The sequence below is a fragment of the Marmota flaviventris genome, chromosome 5 (assembly GCF_047511675.1).
Source record: "Marmota flaviventris isolate mMarFla1 chromosome 5, mMarFla1.hap1, whole genome shotgun sequence".
NCBI classification, from domain to species: Eukaryota; Metazoa; Chordata; class Mammalia; order Rodentia; family Sciuridae; genus Marmota; species Marmota flaviventris.
In genome coordinates this window covers 69,303,415-69,319,713 of record NC_092502.1, presented here as the reverse complement: position 1 = coordinate 69,319,713, position 16,299 = coordinate 69,303,415, and the positions used below count along the sequence as shown (strand labels likewise).

Sequence of the window (16,299 nt, the reverse complement as noted above, 5' to 3'; positions counted from 1 at the left end):
CCAATACTTTCCCATTTAAATGTTCAGGCTTGATCCCTCTCTATAATGAACAGTGCTACTGTTGAATTTCCACTTCCAGGTAACAAGAAAGATTTTAAATTACAAACTCCCTTTGTTATTCTCCCCCTATTTACTCCCTTCCAAAAGGAAGGGTATTTTATTTATTTTTTATTGTTTATTTTTCTTCTTTGGTGGGAAAGGTATTTCAATTTATATACTCTGGCCTTTTCCACAGGGATGCCTTTCAGTTGGGTTAAAGGGGTTACTGATGGCTTCATCTGTGACTAATAAACCAGAATCCAGTCTTTCTCTTCTTTTTCCTTTTACAGGACAGTCTTTGAATTTTAGGATTCTGCCCTTTCCATTTAAGCTCATATTCAAAACTTCCCATAGGCACACCATCTTACCTGGCCTCATAGTCATTTCGGACCAACAGCAGGTGCTGAAGAATGGACAGGAAGTGTGGCTCTGCCTTTGAGTCCTTCACTGTGTTTAATAAAATCTGGAAGACTTCGCTAAAGTCAGTGGAAAAGGAACAGGCTAAGGAAAGCAAAAATTTAGAAACTGTATTTGACAGATGGCTTGCTCAGTTTTGGGAGAAACAAAGGAAAAGTAACAAGATGCCACTTCTACTTTAATAATGGCTGTTCCTCCCATTAATATTACCAGAAACTTTAAGTTCCTTTGGTTAAGGATAGTACTTTAAAGGGACTGAGAATTCCTAGTATTTGGCTTAAAGATCAAGCAGTAGACAGAAAAACTAAAAATACAACCACCTCAAAGTCCCTTGTGGCACATACTAATAGTTAACCAAATTAATCCTTCAGCCCAAACATATCTAAAGTCAGCTCTACATCTCAGTGGGCTAAGCTACCATGTTCTAGGAAGTTTAAAGTGATTTTGATGGCTGTCCATGTTGAACAACGCTCAGACCACCTTTATTGACTTCCCTAGTCTATAATGAAGTAAATAAACCCAATAGTAATAAAAAGACACATGCCTTATTTACTGAGAAGACACATCAGCCTCATGCCTTGTACTGAATCATCTCCCAGATCATTCCATATGAGGGTCTGTAACTGAATGCAATGAATGTTTCATCTGTCCCAAGACTCTGTCCAGTGAACAAAAGGATATTCCATCTCCATGCGAATGTCATCTAGCCGTCCCTTCAGATCATAGGAATCTTCTTCCCCTTGTTCATCAAACACATTTAGTTGCACTCTCATATCATCATTTTCAATCTCTCGAAGGTCCTGTCAATAACAAAAGTAGAAGTGAGGGAATCCAAAAGTGTCTCATGTGGCTAGAAACCAACACCTTTCAACTTGGTTTTTAAGTTTAAAACCAGTAATCCTGGGAATGACTGAGGCTGTAAGAGCAGGAAGGAACCAGCCCAGACTTTCTAATGAAGTGTTGTCTCTTACCTGCAACACTTGATGCAGCCCTAATCGCATCAGTTCACTTCTAATGTGAACTCGGAAGTCAAGTTCTTCAGCTGGAGTGATGAGAGCATTGATCAGCTGTAGGCATCCCACCTAAAAAAAAAAAAAAAAAAATTCAGTAGCTATGTCAATGGTAACTATTACAGCTCAAGACTCCATCCTCTTTAAATGCACTCCAGGACTCCCAAATAAAACCCAGAAGGTGTTGTACAAAAACTATGGGAACAACCTTTCTACTACAGCAGAAACCTAGTTTGAACACAGGCCTTGAGACCTCAGAAATATAAATGATTCCAAGGATATGACAGTATATGTTATTGGAGAACCTTGGTTTTACTAATGTACAAATAGATATCTTGCTTTTTTTCAATCTCACAATGAGGAAAGTTCTTTCTTTGACTTCTTAGAGAAAAGGTTGCATCATTTTCCCTTCAGAACAATTTTTCAAATGTAAAATATATTGTTGGGAAATACTCCACATAATTCTAATCTTGGGCTTAGTTTCAAGGGGTATACCTTGAGTGCAATGGAGGTCCCACTTTTTAATCCATCCAACAGCGGCTGGAAACGTTCCACCTCATCCATCTCAGCTCTTTCTGTCATTGCCTCCAAAACCCTTTCATTCCTGCTCAAGAAAAAGGAAAGGGAGGGTCCTGCCAGGTGCTCTAACACGTTATGGGTAAATAACACAGGGCACAGACCAGTTAGAAAGCATCATTAATGCTTTAAATTTCTCCAATTAATCTCTTGTCACTCCTAGAACAGGAGTCAGAATCTGCTAAAAACTATAAGCCATTTCTTCAGAAAAATCTATTTCCTAAAATCCAATCCTAGACTCCTATCCATGAATACCAAATTAAAGACCCATATTATGAGTTATAAATTGGTTCAACTTTTTGAGAGGCATTTAATAGTACTATTCAAAGTCTAATGCACACAATGTTTAGCCTACTTCTAAAGGTAAGTTACAACCTATTAGATGTAAACATGAAAACATAAGGATATTTCTTATAGCATAATTTTTAATAGCAAAATTCTTATCTCCTAGACCAACAACCAGAACCTGATTTAGTCCACCTAAAAGTCTAACAATGGGAGTGTTATTAAATAAATTATGGGACATACATGATATGCTAAATGGCCATTAAAGATAATAAGGTAAATCTATAAATACTGACAAAGAAGGATGTCCAAGATCTACTGTTAAATAAATAAAAAGAAACAAGCTGAAAAGAATGATTTAACTTTTGTTAAACCTGTCCTCAAAAAAAAAAAAAAAAAAAATCTATTCTATACATGCAGTTGGTTTTAAAGACATAAACCATCACTCCTCACCTCTTTTGGGGTGGGAGAAGATGATTCAAAATCAAGAAAATGTAATATGCTTGTGCTTTGAAAAACCATTAACAGTGTAATTTCTGTAGAATAGGACTTGGTGGTTGAATGAGGATGTTAAATTTTACTTTATATATTTCTTCATTTGAATTTTTAAGATAATATTGTGCTAATTCTGAATTAACAAAATAGTACATAAAACAGAACAAAACAAAAATGTCCTGGACAAAACAGACATTAATGCAGAGGCAACAGATACCCTGATGACCAATGGCACACTCAGGATAGGAATCTTTCCTAAATACAGATGGACAGAAATGCTTGAACTTATGTTTCAGATTTCAGATTTTTTCAGACTTTGAAATATTTAAGTATATACGAGAGTTATCTTAGGAATGAGATAGATAGAAGTCTAAACACAAAATTTATTTATGCTTCATATATACCTTATACACACAGATGAAGTTAATTTCATAATAATACTTTCAATAATTTTGTGCACAAAATAAAGTTTTATGGTATGAGATTTTCTACTTGGGGATGTAATGATGGTACTCGAAAAAGTTTCAGTTTGGAGCATTTTGGGTATTCAGATTAGGAATGTGCGATCTATATTAAAATTCTTAGCACAGTGGTACATGCCTATAATCCCAGCTACTTAGGAGGCTGAGGTAGGAGGATTACAAATTCAAGGCCAACCTGAGCAATATTAGTAAGGCCTTTTCTCAAAATAAAAAATTTAAAGGGTTGGGGATGTAACGTGTGATATAACACTGCTGGATTTAATCTCTAGTACTGGGAAAAAAGATTCTCAGTGTTTACTTCTGATAAGAAATATGGTCTTGCTGAGTGCAGTGGGGTACACGTATAATCCCAGTGGCTCAGGAGACTGAGGCAGGAGGAATGCAAGTTCAAAGCCAGATTCAGCAACTCAGTGAGGCCCTAAGCAACTCAGTGAGACCCTGTCTCAAAGTAAAAAAAGTTAAAAAGGGCTAGGGATGTGGCTCAGTGGTTGAGAGCCTCTGGGTTCAACCCCTGGTACCAAAATAAACAAACAAACAAAAGAAATATAGTCTTAGCTAGTATTTAAGATCAAGAGAATATCTAAACAACTCAATTTTCCTCTACACTAAACAGATGATAAAAATGCGAATGGACAAAAGAAGTAACTCTAATCACATACATGTCCTCTGGTTGTGGTAGAATACAAAGAGCAGAAAGCAGTTTAGCTGCATCAATCATCATGTTGGGAACAGCGGGATCCATGGCTCTGACCAGCAGTAAAATTCCTTCTTCTGTCTCCAACATGGTTTTGATTCCAAACTGGTAGGACAAAAACAGAGAAGGAGATTTAAAGATAACAGCATCAGTTAGGCAAGATAGCACATGCCTGTAATCCTACCTGTAATCCCAGAACTCAGGAGACTACTTTACCACTGAGCTATATCCCCATTCTTGAGTTTCTCAAACAACAGAAATTTATTGTCTCACAGTTCTGGCTAGAAGTCCGAGATCAGATGTTAGCAGGGTTTGTTTCTTTGAAGACTGAGGGAAAATGTTTCATGCCTTCTCTTGTAGTTTCTGGTAGCTTATTGGAATCTTTGACTTTTGCTAAGTTGCTTAGGGCCTTGCTAAGTTACTAAGGCTGGCTTTGAACTTGCAATCCTTCAGCCTCAGCCTCCTGAGATGCTGGGATTACAGGTGTGTGCCACTATACCTTTATAATGGTGTGCCACCATTCTTTATAATATCCCAATTCAAGAGAATAATTATAGATTACATTCTGAAACAAATTAGAGCTGGGAAAAAAGGTCCATGGAAAATATGTACATGTGGCAATGAATAACAGATTCAGTACTAAAAGGGACAACCTCATTTTTCTACTTCCACTTTGGGGTTTGCCAAGAGAAAAGAACAAATGGAGGTCCAGATGAGGACTGGAAGAAGAAGGGGAAAAAAAAATTTTACCTTGTTGTTCATAAAAGCTTTCAAACAGCGAATGATCTCATGTTGGTTTCTGCTATCGTAGCTCCTGTATGTAGAAGACATAATCAGTGAAGTCTCTTTATTCTACATCCCTTTCCCAATTGACTTTTTAACCTTGCAAACAAGGATCTTAGGAATATCTCCAACTAATAGCCAAGTAAAGTCCAGCACATAGCACTTAGCCCAGAAACATTGACAAAAGTAAGTAGATGAAGAGGGATCCCCATCATAAAAGACCTTTGGCTGTAATACAAGAATTTATTATTACATTATAACTTACCCTTTAACTCTTTCTAGGCTTCTAAGTGCTAAATTCTATCAGGATAACATCCTGATGCTTGCCCCACTACTTAAAAGATTTCAGATCTGAGAAGGTACATGTAGGAGGTCCTGGCCCTGTATTATTTTTGTCTCAGAAAGAGTCTAGGAGGTAAAGAGGTCACTTTGGCTCAGTCTGGTTTCCAAGGTAGCCTAACACAGTCCAAGTTATTCCCAAATTATTCCAATCACGAAGACTGTTGTAAAGGTAGTCCCAAGCTGATCAAGTATATTTTAAGACACCATATGGGATATGACCCAGACTAGATCACTCTGGAGAAAATCAGATCCTACTTCCAGACTGAAAAAGGGGGAGATAAGTAATCTTAAGTGTATATATCACACTCATCATGAAATTCCAAGTTCCTCATCCTTTGCCTATAATTATAATCATCATTCATCCACTGGTCACCCCACAACAAAAACCATTCTCAGCTAACAGTATATGCTCCTAGTCTATACATTTAACTGTTATTATTCTATAACCCTATAACCCTCCACCTTGAAGATGCAAAGACCTGGAATTTCTTACCCAGCAGTCTCCTCTTTCTCATCGTGAAGTCGTTTGAGGATGTCTAATAAAGAAGTCAGACCTTCAGCACCAAATGTTTGTACCCAACTATAAAAAAAAGACAGGGACAATGCAATATCAAATCAATAAATATTACTTCTTATTTATGATCAACTCTTTATTCCCAATTCAGATCATCCTTATATTTCCCGACTCCTTTGATCTTCAATCACACCAGTAAACTCTACTGTTGGGTTCCTACTCCTGTTAACTCCTCAGAACCCTCACCTGACAGGGTTGTTGTTGAGAGAGACACGAAGGGATTCCAGGCAGCTAAGCAGAGGCATATCCCGCAAGCCTGATCTCAACTCCTGAATGTACATCATGGCAGATCTAGAGCTCTCCTTTTGGCTCATGCCCTGGATAGGAGGCATACAGAGAAATTAAGCACTGGACATAGTCATAAACTGGGGGCTAATATTAGTCAATACAGTTTAAATAACATGAGGGGCAGAAATCTATCAGACCACAAATTATGTGAGACTCAGAATTGTTCATCCCATTTCTTATACTTCATGAAAGTTTATATCATGCAAAAAGTATTTAAGAATGGTAACTCAGCCTGAATGTGTGGCACAAACTACAGGAGGCTGAAGCAGAAGGATTTCAAGTGCAAGGCCAGCCAGAACAATTTGGCAAGATCCTGGCTTAAAATAAAATTTTGAAAAAAGGCTGGGAGAATGTAGATCTGAGTGGTAGAGTGCTTGCTAGCATTTGCAAGGCCCTGGGTTCAATCCCCACTACTGAAGGAGGGAAAAAAAAGAGTGGTAACTCAAATGAGAGTGTAAAAAAAAAAAAAAAAAGAGTAGGCTTATGTAATGGAATAAAACACAATTGACACAGACATAAAATGTTATATAAAATTAACAAAATAAACAGGTCCAAACTAAGGGCAGTCTCCCATGTCATGGGTACCTGCCCCAAGACTCACAGCCTTGGAAGTGTGCAAGTACTGGGACACCATCTCCCTCTTGATGACAATGTCCTTCTCTCTCAAAGGTTGCTGTTTTTCCTCATTCAGGTTCATATCCAGCTAGTAGAGGAAGAAAAAAAGAAAAATATAATTGCCTTAAATTCATTACAAGTTTTTAAGTGTTTAATGCTTACTACACTTAGTGATGAGTTCAGTACAATAAATGATTATTGAATAAATATGCTTTTGGGATTCCTAGACATTTAAGCTATTATGACTGATAAAAAAGCAAAAACAAACAAAACCCCCACCATGCTCATACATACATTTTTAGGAAAAATACCATTTTGAGGTGGGAAACTTACCAGCATCTGTTCAAAGAGAACTAGAACTTGCTCATCAGAAATATCCTGCAAGGACTGTGCTGTTGGGTCATCCCCATAAGAGGCAGAAGAATTTCTATGAGCAGAATTGGGTTTTTCCTTCTCCTTCTTAATTCTCATGCTGGTAAATCTCTCCAGCTGAGAAACAGAAAAAAGTATTATTAGTGCTCCATTTTCATTTATACAACAAACTACACACCAAATAACCAATCCTTTCATCTCTTTCACATGCATGGTTCCTTTGGTTCATGAATAGTTCAATACTCTTCTAACATGAAAAGAAGATATCAATTTTCCTCCTAATTTATCATACTGACTCTATTCTCATCTCTATCCAGAGATAAGAGGACTACAGCATAAAGATTTCAAGTTTCTCTATAAAAGGCAGGTTTGATCTTGATTTCCCCAGCTATTCACCCCACCTTAGGCATCTCAAATTTAATAAGGGGAATTGACCAAAAAAAACAAAAACAAAAACAAAACAAAAAACAACCTGCCACAATTAAAAGTTCTCATATTTCTAGAGTTTAAACACATTTCATCCACTACTTATTCATTTTTCACATACTCTATATCACAATTCATAGTGTTCTGCCATTTCTAAGACCTCTAGCAGCACAAAACTAAAAGTACCCCATGTATAAAACTATCTCAATAAAGTGCTCTTTGTTTCCTAATAATAAATGTGGCCAGGTCTCCAGAAAATTTCTCCCTGTGAGAGGTGAGTATGATGAGCTGGAGATATGGCTCTGGTTAGCATTTGCTTAGCATGCCCAAAGCCCTGGGTTTGATCCCTAACAGCACCAAAAAAAAAAAAAAAAAAGAAGAAGAAGAGGAGGTAAAATATGACCATAGATTTTAAGATATTAAGTCATACAGGATAAATAAGTAAATGCCTTAAAGGCAGGAATCTCTTCTTCTTTTTCACATTCCAAGGAACTTGGGTTTAAGGCAACTAAAGTTCAATATACGTTCTTCAAAATCCCCTTTGCATGACATCTAGTCAGGAAAAAATACACTGTCCTTTCAAGGTATATATGCCATCTCTCTGCCACACAAATGCTAACAAACTATTCCTCAGACCTCAAGTACAGATGTTCAAATTTAGAAGAGTAACCAATAAGCTGCATTTATCAGCTCAACCCATTTGAAAGTAACAGTAACCATCTGCAAGCATTGCGGAATTTCAAGTGATATGAGTGGCATCTAAACTGCAAATCAGCTTAGAGTTTAAAGACTATGCCTAACTTTGGAAGTTAATCAATATGCCAAGGAAATGCATGCAATGGGCCAAACATAGGGCAAAGGGTTAGGAAAAAGCCTTACGGTGCTCTGAAATTAGCTCCCACATTACCATTATAAGTTAAAGAAAGTCAGATTTATGGAAACCAGTAAATATTATAGTATAAGAACATGCACATGCCAAACAAAATTTCCTTACCTCATCTGCCATGAGCCGCTTCAAAGTCTAGGAAATAGGAAAGAGGAGGAATAAGAGAAAAGAGATCAGTGAAATGCCAAGACACTTCCCAAACACCAGATGGGTTGGGGGAAAAAGGGAAGAAAAATAAACTGAAAGACTCTAAGCTACTTTCCACAACCTAAAAAATTTCTGCCAATGTATTTAGCACAGTCCCTTAGGTCAGTAGTAGAAAGAATTTGAAGAACACTAACATATGACTCTTAAAAAAAGTAAGATGGAGAACTGAACATACTCTAAATTCAATGACTAATAATTATGAAATGTGCCCAAAGTCATTAGTAAACAAGGAAATGCAACTTATAATCACAATGAGGTATCATTTTACCCTCTCAAGACTGCCAAAAACTTTCATGTCTATCTCGCTGTACAGCAACAGAGGATCTTACATATTGTGGGTGTTAATGTAAACTTCTGGGGCCACTCAGGAAAACCAAATAGTGTTATCTAGTAAGGTGAAATATGCACATAAATTACAACTCAACATATCAATTTCTACATATATACTATGTTGAAAAGTGCATGTAAAAATAGGAGGAAATGTGTTCATAGTCATACTATAAAATGTCTAAAACAACAATACAAATGGCCATGAAGGGTAGAATGGACAAATAAACTAGTATATTGATACAATGAAAACAATTATGCAAAGTGAATGAACTTGTAACTACTCAAATATACTACTGAATCATTATTTCATTTACTTGAACCCTACAAACAAGTAAAACTACATTATATTATTTAGGATGTAAAATTAGAAAAGGAATGATTACCACAAGTGTCAAAACAGTGGTTACTTAGGGTGAGTAGAAGAGCTGTGATTGGGGAAAGGACAAAGTGGCTTCTGAGTACTTACAATGTTCTATTTCTTAACAGGAAATACAAGGGTGGGTAGATGGGTGTTATAGTTTGAATCTATAAATGTCCCCAAAAGAGCTCATAGGTTAGGCAATGTACAATGTTCAGAGGTAAAAGCATTGGATTATAAGAGCTGTAGCCTCATCAGTGAATTAATCCATTTGATAGATTAATAATTCGAACTACTGGGTGGTAACTGTAAAACAAGTGGGACATGACTGGAGGAACTAGCTCACTGGTGGTACAGCCTTGAGTATATGTGGCCCTGGCCCTACCTTTTCTCTGCTTCCAAGAGCAGACAACCCTCAGCCACACCCTTCCACCATGATGCAATGGCTTCATCTAGGGCCCAGAGCAATGGAGTCAGCTGACCAGCTGATCATAGACTGAACATCTCAAACTGTGAACTCCTCTAATTGAATAGGTAGTTTTCCTTAGGTTTCCACAGTCATATATACTTGCCTATCTTGTAGCACTAGTCGTAGATTATAATTGTCATTTTTAAAATTTTTGCCTCCTTTATACCCTTACAGATTATGTTCCTTAAGGGCAGAGCCTGAGATTTAGTCATTATTATTGCCTATGAAAAAATACTGTAAACTAAAGCTACTTCCTTAAATTGTCAATCCCTAGAGAAGTCCTCAAAGTCTGTTCTACCTATTAATTGTATCAATGAAGAAACAGATACTGAGACAGGTGGAATAAATCATTAAAGCCACACAATTAGAGGCTGAGCTGGGTATTGAACTTAGGTCTCCAGTTTCCAAAACCCCAAAATCTTTGCATTCCCCAAATTCTTCGGTTTCTATTTCATGATCACCAACTCTTGCCTTTAGTTAAGAAAAATAAACACTCATTTTCATAAGAAGATACACCATTTCTCTTGCTTTCCTGGGGCATCATTAGAAATATTTGATCCTTAAAAAAATATTATCCATATTTTAGTGCTCAATTTGGAGTGAGGATCACAAAAGTGAATGACTCAGAATAAAAGCTGCATTTTCTGAACTAGTCCAACAGAGGGCAGCAACAACCAACAAAGTGAAGCACAGTATAGGCAAAATTCTGTTTCAGAACCCAAAAAAAAAGCCCCAGGAACAAGCCCAATTATTTGAAATGAAAACCTGCTGCTAAAGTATATTGAGGGCACATGGTTTACTTATTTTATACTATGTGTTTTTCCTCAAAGATTCTGTATATACTGTGTTTGGAAACAGCTTTGTTTAGTTTTTTTAAATTGTATCATTTGTTGTTTGGCAGAAGTTCCTAGATCATGAGAAGTAAAGAAATTAAAAGTACTGTACTCCAGGAAGAAAATACCACTGAGGCTATATTTGTGCCCTGTGCTTCAGACATCCAAACTTTTTTATAATTTCTAATCATCCTTCCTCTAAATGCTTCTACTTTCACCACTCTCCTTGTTGGCTGTCAATTTTTTTCTGCTGCCAAAACCAAACTCTTGTAATGCCTCACTTCCTGTCCCTCCTATGGAGTCCTCCACTAAATACTATCACTAAAACCTTTAACTACAAATATAGACACTGAAGGAAGCATAAATACTGAATTAATTTTTAAAACATCAAAATTAGCTCATGACTACAGATAAATAAGAACCTTTAGGTAAAAGATGGCATTAAACCAAAGTATCTAATTTCTCCTCTTCTTAAAACCCCACTAAATCTACAGGAAAGGGATTTTCAGAAAGAAAGAAATAACAGGGGAAAGAGCCTACAAGGTTGGAAAGAACAAAAGAAATTTCAGCCAGTTTTGAAGCTGGGGCATTAAAAGAAATGGCAATATTCTACCCAAAGAAACAGAAAGAAAGAAAGTCCTGAACCAGAAGTAGGAAAGGGAAAAAAAATCAACCCAAATTACACTTAAGGACCTTCAAAGTGCAGGAATTAGTGGTGCCAAATACCTGTGGAAATGATGGGGGGTGGGGATTGGAAGACCAGTAATAAGATTAAGAAAGTTGCTGAAGAAGTGGTTAGATTCTTTGAGCACTCAGGAGACGGAGGCAGGAAGATCCCAAGTTCCAGGATGGCCTCAGCAACTTAGTGAGGCCCTGCTTCAAAATAAAAAATAAAAAGGACTAGGGATGTAGCTCAGTGGTAAAGTGCCCCTGGGTTCAATCCATAGTACCAAAAAAAAAAAAAAAAAAAAAATTGATCCCTAGATCCACCCCCAACCCAATTCCCCAACCCAGCTCCACCATGCCACTGGCAAATTACTTTATCTTCCAACAGAAGTATGGAAATTTATTCTTAGAAAAGGGTGAAACAAAGGGTCTTTGGATTCAGGGATGGCAGGCACATTGTGGGCAATGATCCTACATACACAAAAAAAGACCAAATAAGCCTACATCTACTATATACTGACATTCAGCACTTCCCACCTCGGGTCTCTCAGAACCCTGCAAAAAAGTCTTGAACCCTGAAACAGAATACTAAATCTTCTCTAGGGAATCAAAAAACAACCTAAAGCTACTGATGTAGTCTAAGTAGACTTTTGCAGACCTCCACTGTCCAATATGGCAGTCACTAGGCACAGGAATCTTAGGAGCACTTCTAACGTGGCTAGTGCAAATGAGAAAGAAATTATACTTTTAATATATTTAAATTTAAAAATCTAATTTAAATTAAAAATTATCTCTATTGTTAAACTTACATATGAATAGAACACTTTGGATATCCCATCTCATCACTTTTTTTCAACTATCCTTACTAACGAATAAAGAAAAGGAAATAAAAGGAATACAGATTGAGAAGAATATAAAACTGTTTGCAGATGATCTGATCATCTATATAAAAAATCTGAAGGATCCAACAAGAAGTATTCCTGGAACTAATAAGATTCCTAGGGCTGGGGTTCTAGCTCAGTGGTAGAGCAATTGCCTAGCATGTGTGAGGCACTGGGTTTGATCCTCAGCACCACATAAAAATAAATAAATAAAATAGAGATATTCTGTTCATCTACAACTAAAAATATTTTTTAAAAAATAAATAATATCAAGTATGCAAGGTTAATATATGAAAGTCAATCCCTGTTTTTAATATGAAATTAAAACCATTTACACTGGCATCCCCTAAAATGATAAATACAGGTATAATCTAACAAAGTATGTACAAGATGTAAAACTACAAAACTCTGATGAATAAAGTCAATGAACTAGATAAATGAAGAGAGATTCCACATTCATGGACAGAAACATCAAATGTGTCACAATGTTGATTTTTCCCAAATTGATATACAGATTATAAATGTAATCCCAACCATAGCAAGTGGATACCAACAAACTGATTACAAAGTTTAGAAAGGTACAAGATCCAGAATAGTCAATATAATATTGAAGGAGAAGAACAAAATTGGAACACTGACCCTACATAACTTTAAGACTTAGTATAAAGCTACAGTAATCAAGACAGTATGATTAAGCAGGGCGCAGTGCATGCCTGTAATCCCAGCAGCTCAGGAGGCGGAGGCAGGAAGATCATGGGTTCAAAGCCAGCCTCAGCAACAGCGAGGAGGCTAAGGAACTCAGTAAGACCCTGTCTCTAAATAAAAAATACAAAATAGGGCTGGGGATGTGGCTCAGTGGTCTGGAGTCTTTGAGTTCAATCCCCAGTACCTCTTCCACCAAAATAAGTATGATTGGCAAAAACAAATCTCAACAACTAGCAAATCAAAGGAACAGAATAAAGAGTCCAGAAAATAGGCCCACACATAATCAACTAACCTTTGACAAAGAAGCAAAGTCAATATAAAGAAGCAAAGGTAAGGGGCTGGGGTTATGGCTCAGCGGTAGAATGCTCACTTAGCATCCTTGAGACACTGAGTTCGATCCTCAGCACCATGTAAATGTAAAATAAAGATATTGTGTCCACTTAAAACTAAAAAACTAAAATTAAAAAAAAAAAAAAAAAGAAGCAGCAGCAGCAGCAAAGGTAGTCTTTCATTTTTCCTTTTTTTTTTTTTTTTGGTACTAGGCTTGAACCCCAGGAGTTCAATCCCAGGAGGTATTTTACCACTGATCTACATCCCCAGTCCTTTTTAATTTTTTAAAAAATATTTTTTAGTTATAGATGGACACAATATCTTTATTTTATTTTTATGTGGTGCTGAGGATCAAACCCAGTGCCTCATGCATGGAAGGCGAGTGCTCATCCCCTGAGCCACAACCCAGCCCAGTCCTTTTTAATTTTGAAACAGGGTCTCCCTAAGTTGCCGAGACTAACAAGATGATGTTAAGTTGGTTTTTGCTAAAGCTACTGGGATATCTGCCTCTTTGAGGGGAAAAATTAAAAAATAGTGTTCTGCAAAAGACAATGTTAATAGAATGAGAAGACAAGCCATTAGACTGGGGGAAAATATTCACAAAACACACATCTGATAATGAACTATTATCCAAAATATACAAAGAATTTAAAACTCAACAATAAGAGAACAACCCGATTAGAAAAGAGGGTCAACTACCTTACAGACACCTCACCAAAGATATACAAAGAACAAAAAATGAGCATGAAAAGATGTTTCACTTCATATGCCATAAGGGAAATTCAGATCAAAACAATTAGATACCTCACAAATCTATTACAATGGCCAAAATTCAGGATACTAATTAACACCAAAAGCTGGTTAAGATGTGGAAAAAGAATTCTCACTTATTGTTAAAGGAAATGCAAAATTGTAGAAGTGCTTTGGAAGACAGTTTGGCAACTTCTTATAAAACTAAACATATTCTACTATACTACCCAGCAATCAAGCTCCTTGGTATTTATTTATCCAAAAGAGTTAAAACATTCTACACAGAAAAACTGCACAAATACTTGTAACAGTAGTTTTATATATTCGTAATCGCCCAAACTTAGAAGTAACCAAGATTTCCTAAGAAGATGAATCAATAAATAAACTGTGGTACACTGTCTTTTGACAATGGGGTGTTATTTAGTACTAAACAGAAATGCACTATTAAGCCATAAAATGACATTTAAGGAATTTTAAATGCAAATTACTAAGTAAAAGCAGCCGACATGAAAAAACTATAAACTGTATGATCCCAACTGTATGACATTCTGGGAAAGGCAAACTATGGAAACAGTATAAAGTGGTTGCAAGGGTAAGGAAAGAAGGATGAATGCAAAAAGTACCGAGAACTTTTAAGGCAGTGAAAATACTCTATATAATAAAATAACATATTTATTCAAACCCATAGAATGTATAATACCGGGCTGGGATTGTAGCTCAGAGGATGACTGCACTATGCAAAGCAGAGAGCAACCTGCTAAAATGACAATACCTTTTATTTTATTTTTATGTGGTACTGAGGATCAAACCCAGTGCCTCACACATGCTAGGCAAGGACTCTACCCCTGAGCCATAACCTCAGCCTGTCGTAACATTTTTTTTTCTTTTTTCTTTTTTTATTTTTTATTGTTGGTTGTTCAAAACATTACATAGTTCTTGATATATCATATTTCACACTTTGATTCAAGTGGGTTATGAACTCCCATTTTTACCCCGTATACAAATTGCAGAATCACATCAGTTACACATCCATTGATTTACATATTGCCATACTAGTGTCTGTTGTATTCTGCTGCCTTTCCTATCCTCTACTATCCCCCCTCCCCTCGTAACAATTTTTAGAATAATCTTTCACTATGTGCAATTAATTATTTGTAAAAGCACAGCATTTTTCTACAGAATTTTTTATTTAACAGACTTAGATCAGTAGATAAATGTCTAAAGGTGACTAGGTGGTATAAGTAAAGAGCTTTACAGAATTGCATTTATTAAGGAGTTTCATCTTTTTTAAAAGATTCTCAGTTTTATCAAATCTCATTTAAATCAACACAAACTACTCAAAGGTACTCTGCCACAAAAGTAACAGTTTGCATATAAATACACTTGTAATATAAATACACTTGGCAGGATACTGCTGTACACTAAATCAACATAAAAATGAAAAGCTATCACTTCACTCTCCATCCAGACAATAATTCAGGTTCTGATTCAATTACCACATCCTAATGTAATGTGTGGTAAGATAAATCTTTTGGTTACCATCTATAGGAAATTAAATACTTTCTAGACAATTTATAGTTTGTAAGAAACAGAAACAACAAAAAGTCAAAGGACCCCAAGGTATGTGAGAACTAATTAAATTCACTGAGTTTAATTATTATTTTAATTATTTAATAATTATTAAAATTATTGTTTTAATAATTGATCACATCCTGATCAATTATTAAAATAATAAATGTAAATGAACTTCAATGGTGATATGTATTAAAACTTTGGTTTTTAAAAAATGGGCCAATGGGACAAAACTTGGCAGTCTTCTGGACAGAGGTTCTCTGCTTGCCTAGTAACTGAAGTGTACCTACTGTGAACTCAAGGCTATAAGAAACTTCCTCTAAGGAACTGATTCACCTCTACTTGAATTTCCAAGATCTTTAACTTTTCACTCTAAAAATAAATAAATAAATAAATAGATTTCTTAAAAGGCACAGGGCTAAAGATGTGGCTCAGTGGTGTAGCACCTGCCTAGCATAGCCTTACCTTTGATGCCCAACACTGGTGGGGAAGGGGAAGGACCAGAAAAAGAACAGTCTCTTGGCACAGGATGTTCACTGTAGCCAAGTAAAAGGTAATTATGTAGTGTTCTTAGCAGCAGGGAGGTTAGCAGGGATCTAATAAGAGAATATGGATAAATATTACTCTGAACAGAGTATATTACATAGCAAAAAGTGTTTCCAACTTTATCACTGAGCATCAGAAGTACAGGTAATGATGGCCAGTAATTCCACGAACCATGTAGCTAGCAAAGGGGAAATATAAGCCCACAACTGCAAGCCTACATCTCAGTACTTTATAAATATCTAGTTCAGGATAACATATCAGAATATTCCAATTATAGCTGAGTTCTTGGCTGAATGGATTACCAAGACAGTTGAACACCACTTGGGAAGTGAAAATGGCCAAATTATATTGTTATATTGAGTATTTTG

General features: G+C 36.2%; 1 protein-coding gene across 2 annotated transcripts in view; it reads right to left on the bottom strand.

Moving 5' to 3' along the window:
* Diaph1 (diaphanous related formin 1) overlaps positions 1-16,299 on the bottom strand; it is a 94,179-nt gene that overhangs the window by 60,330 nt on the left and 17,550 nt on the right. The window contains exons 2-12 of one of the 2 annotated variants that reach the window (XM_027927920.2): positions 8,393-8,419; positions 6,934-7,089; positions 6,587-6,688; positions 5,884-6,014; positions 5,617-5,703; positions 4,749-4,812; positions 3,964-4,103; positions 1,962-2,070; positions 1,428-1,538; positions 1,138-1,256; positions 408-524 (exon numbers count right to left, since the gene is read on the bottom strand). In XM_027927920.2, the coding sequence (XP_027783721.1) occupies positions 408-524; positions 1,138-1,256; positions 1,428-1,538; positions 1,962-2,070; positions 3,964-4,103; positions 4,749-4,812; positions 5,617-5,703; positions 5,884-6,014; positions 6,587-6,688; positions 6,934-7,089; positions 8,393-8,419 (1,163 nt within the window). The remainder of the gene's footprint in view (positions 1-407; positions 525-1,137; positions 1,257-1,427; positions 1,539-1,961; positions 2,071-3,963; positions 4,104-4,748; positions 4,813-5,616; positions 5,704-5,883; positions 6,015-6,586; positions 6,689-6,933; positions 7,090-8,392; positions 8,420-16,299) is intronic. The other variant, XM_027927919.2, reaches the window with a different exon arrangement.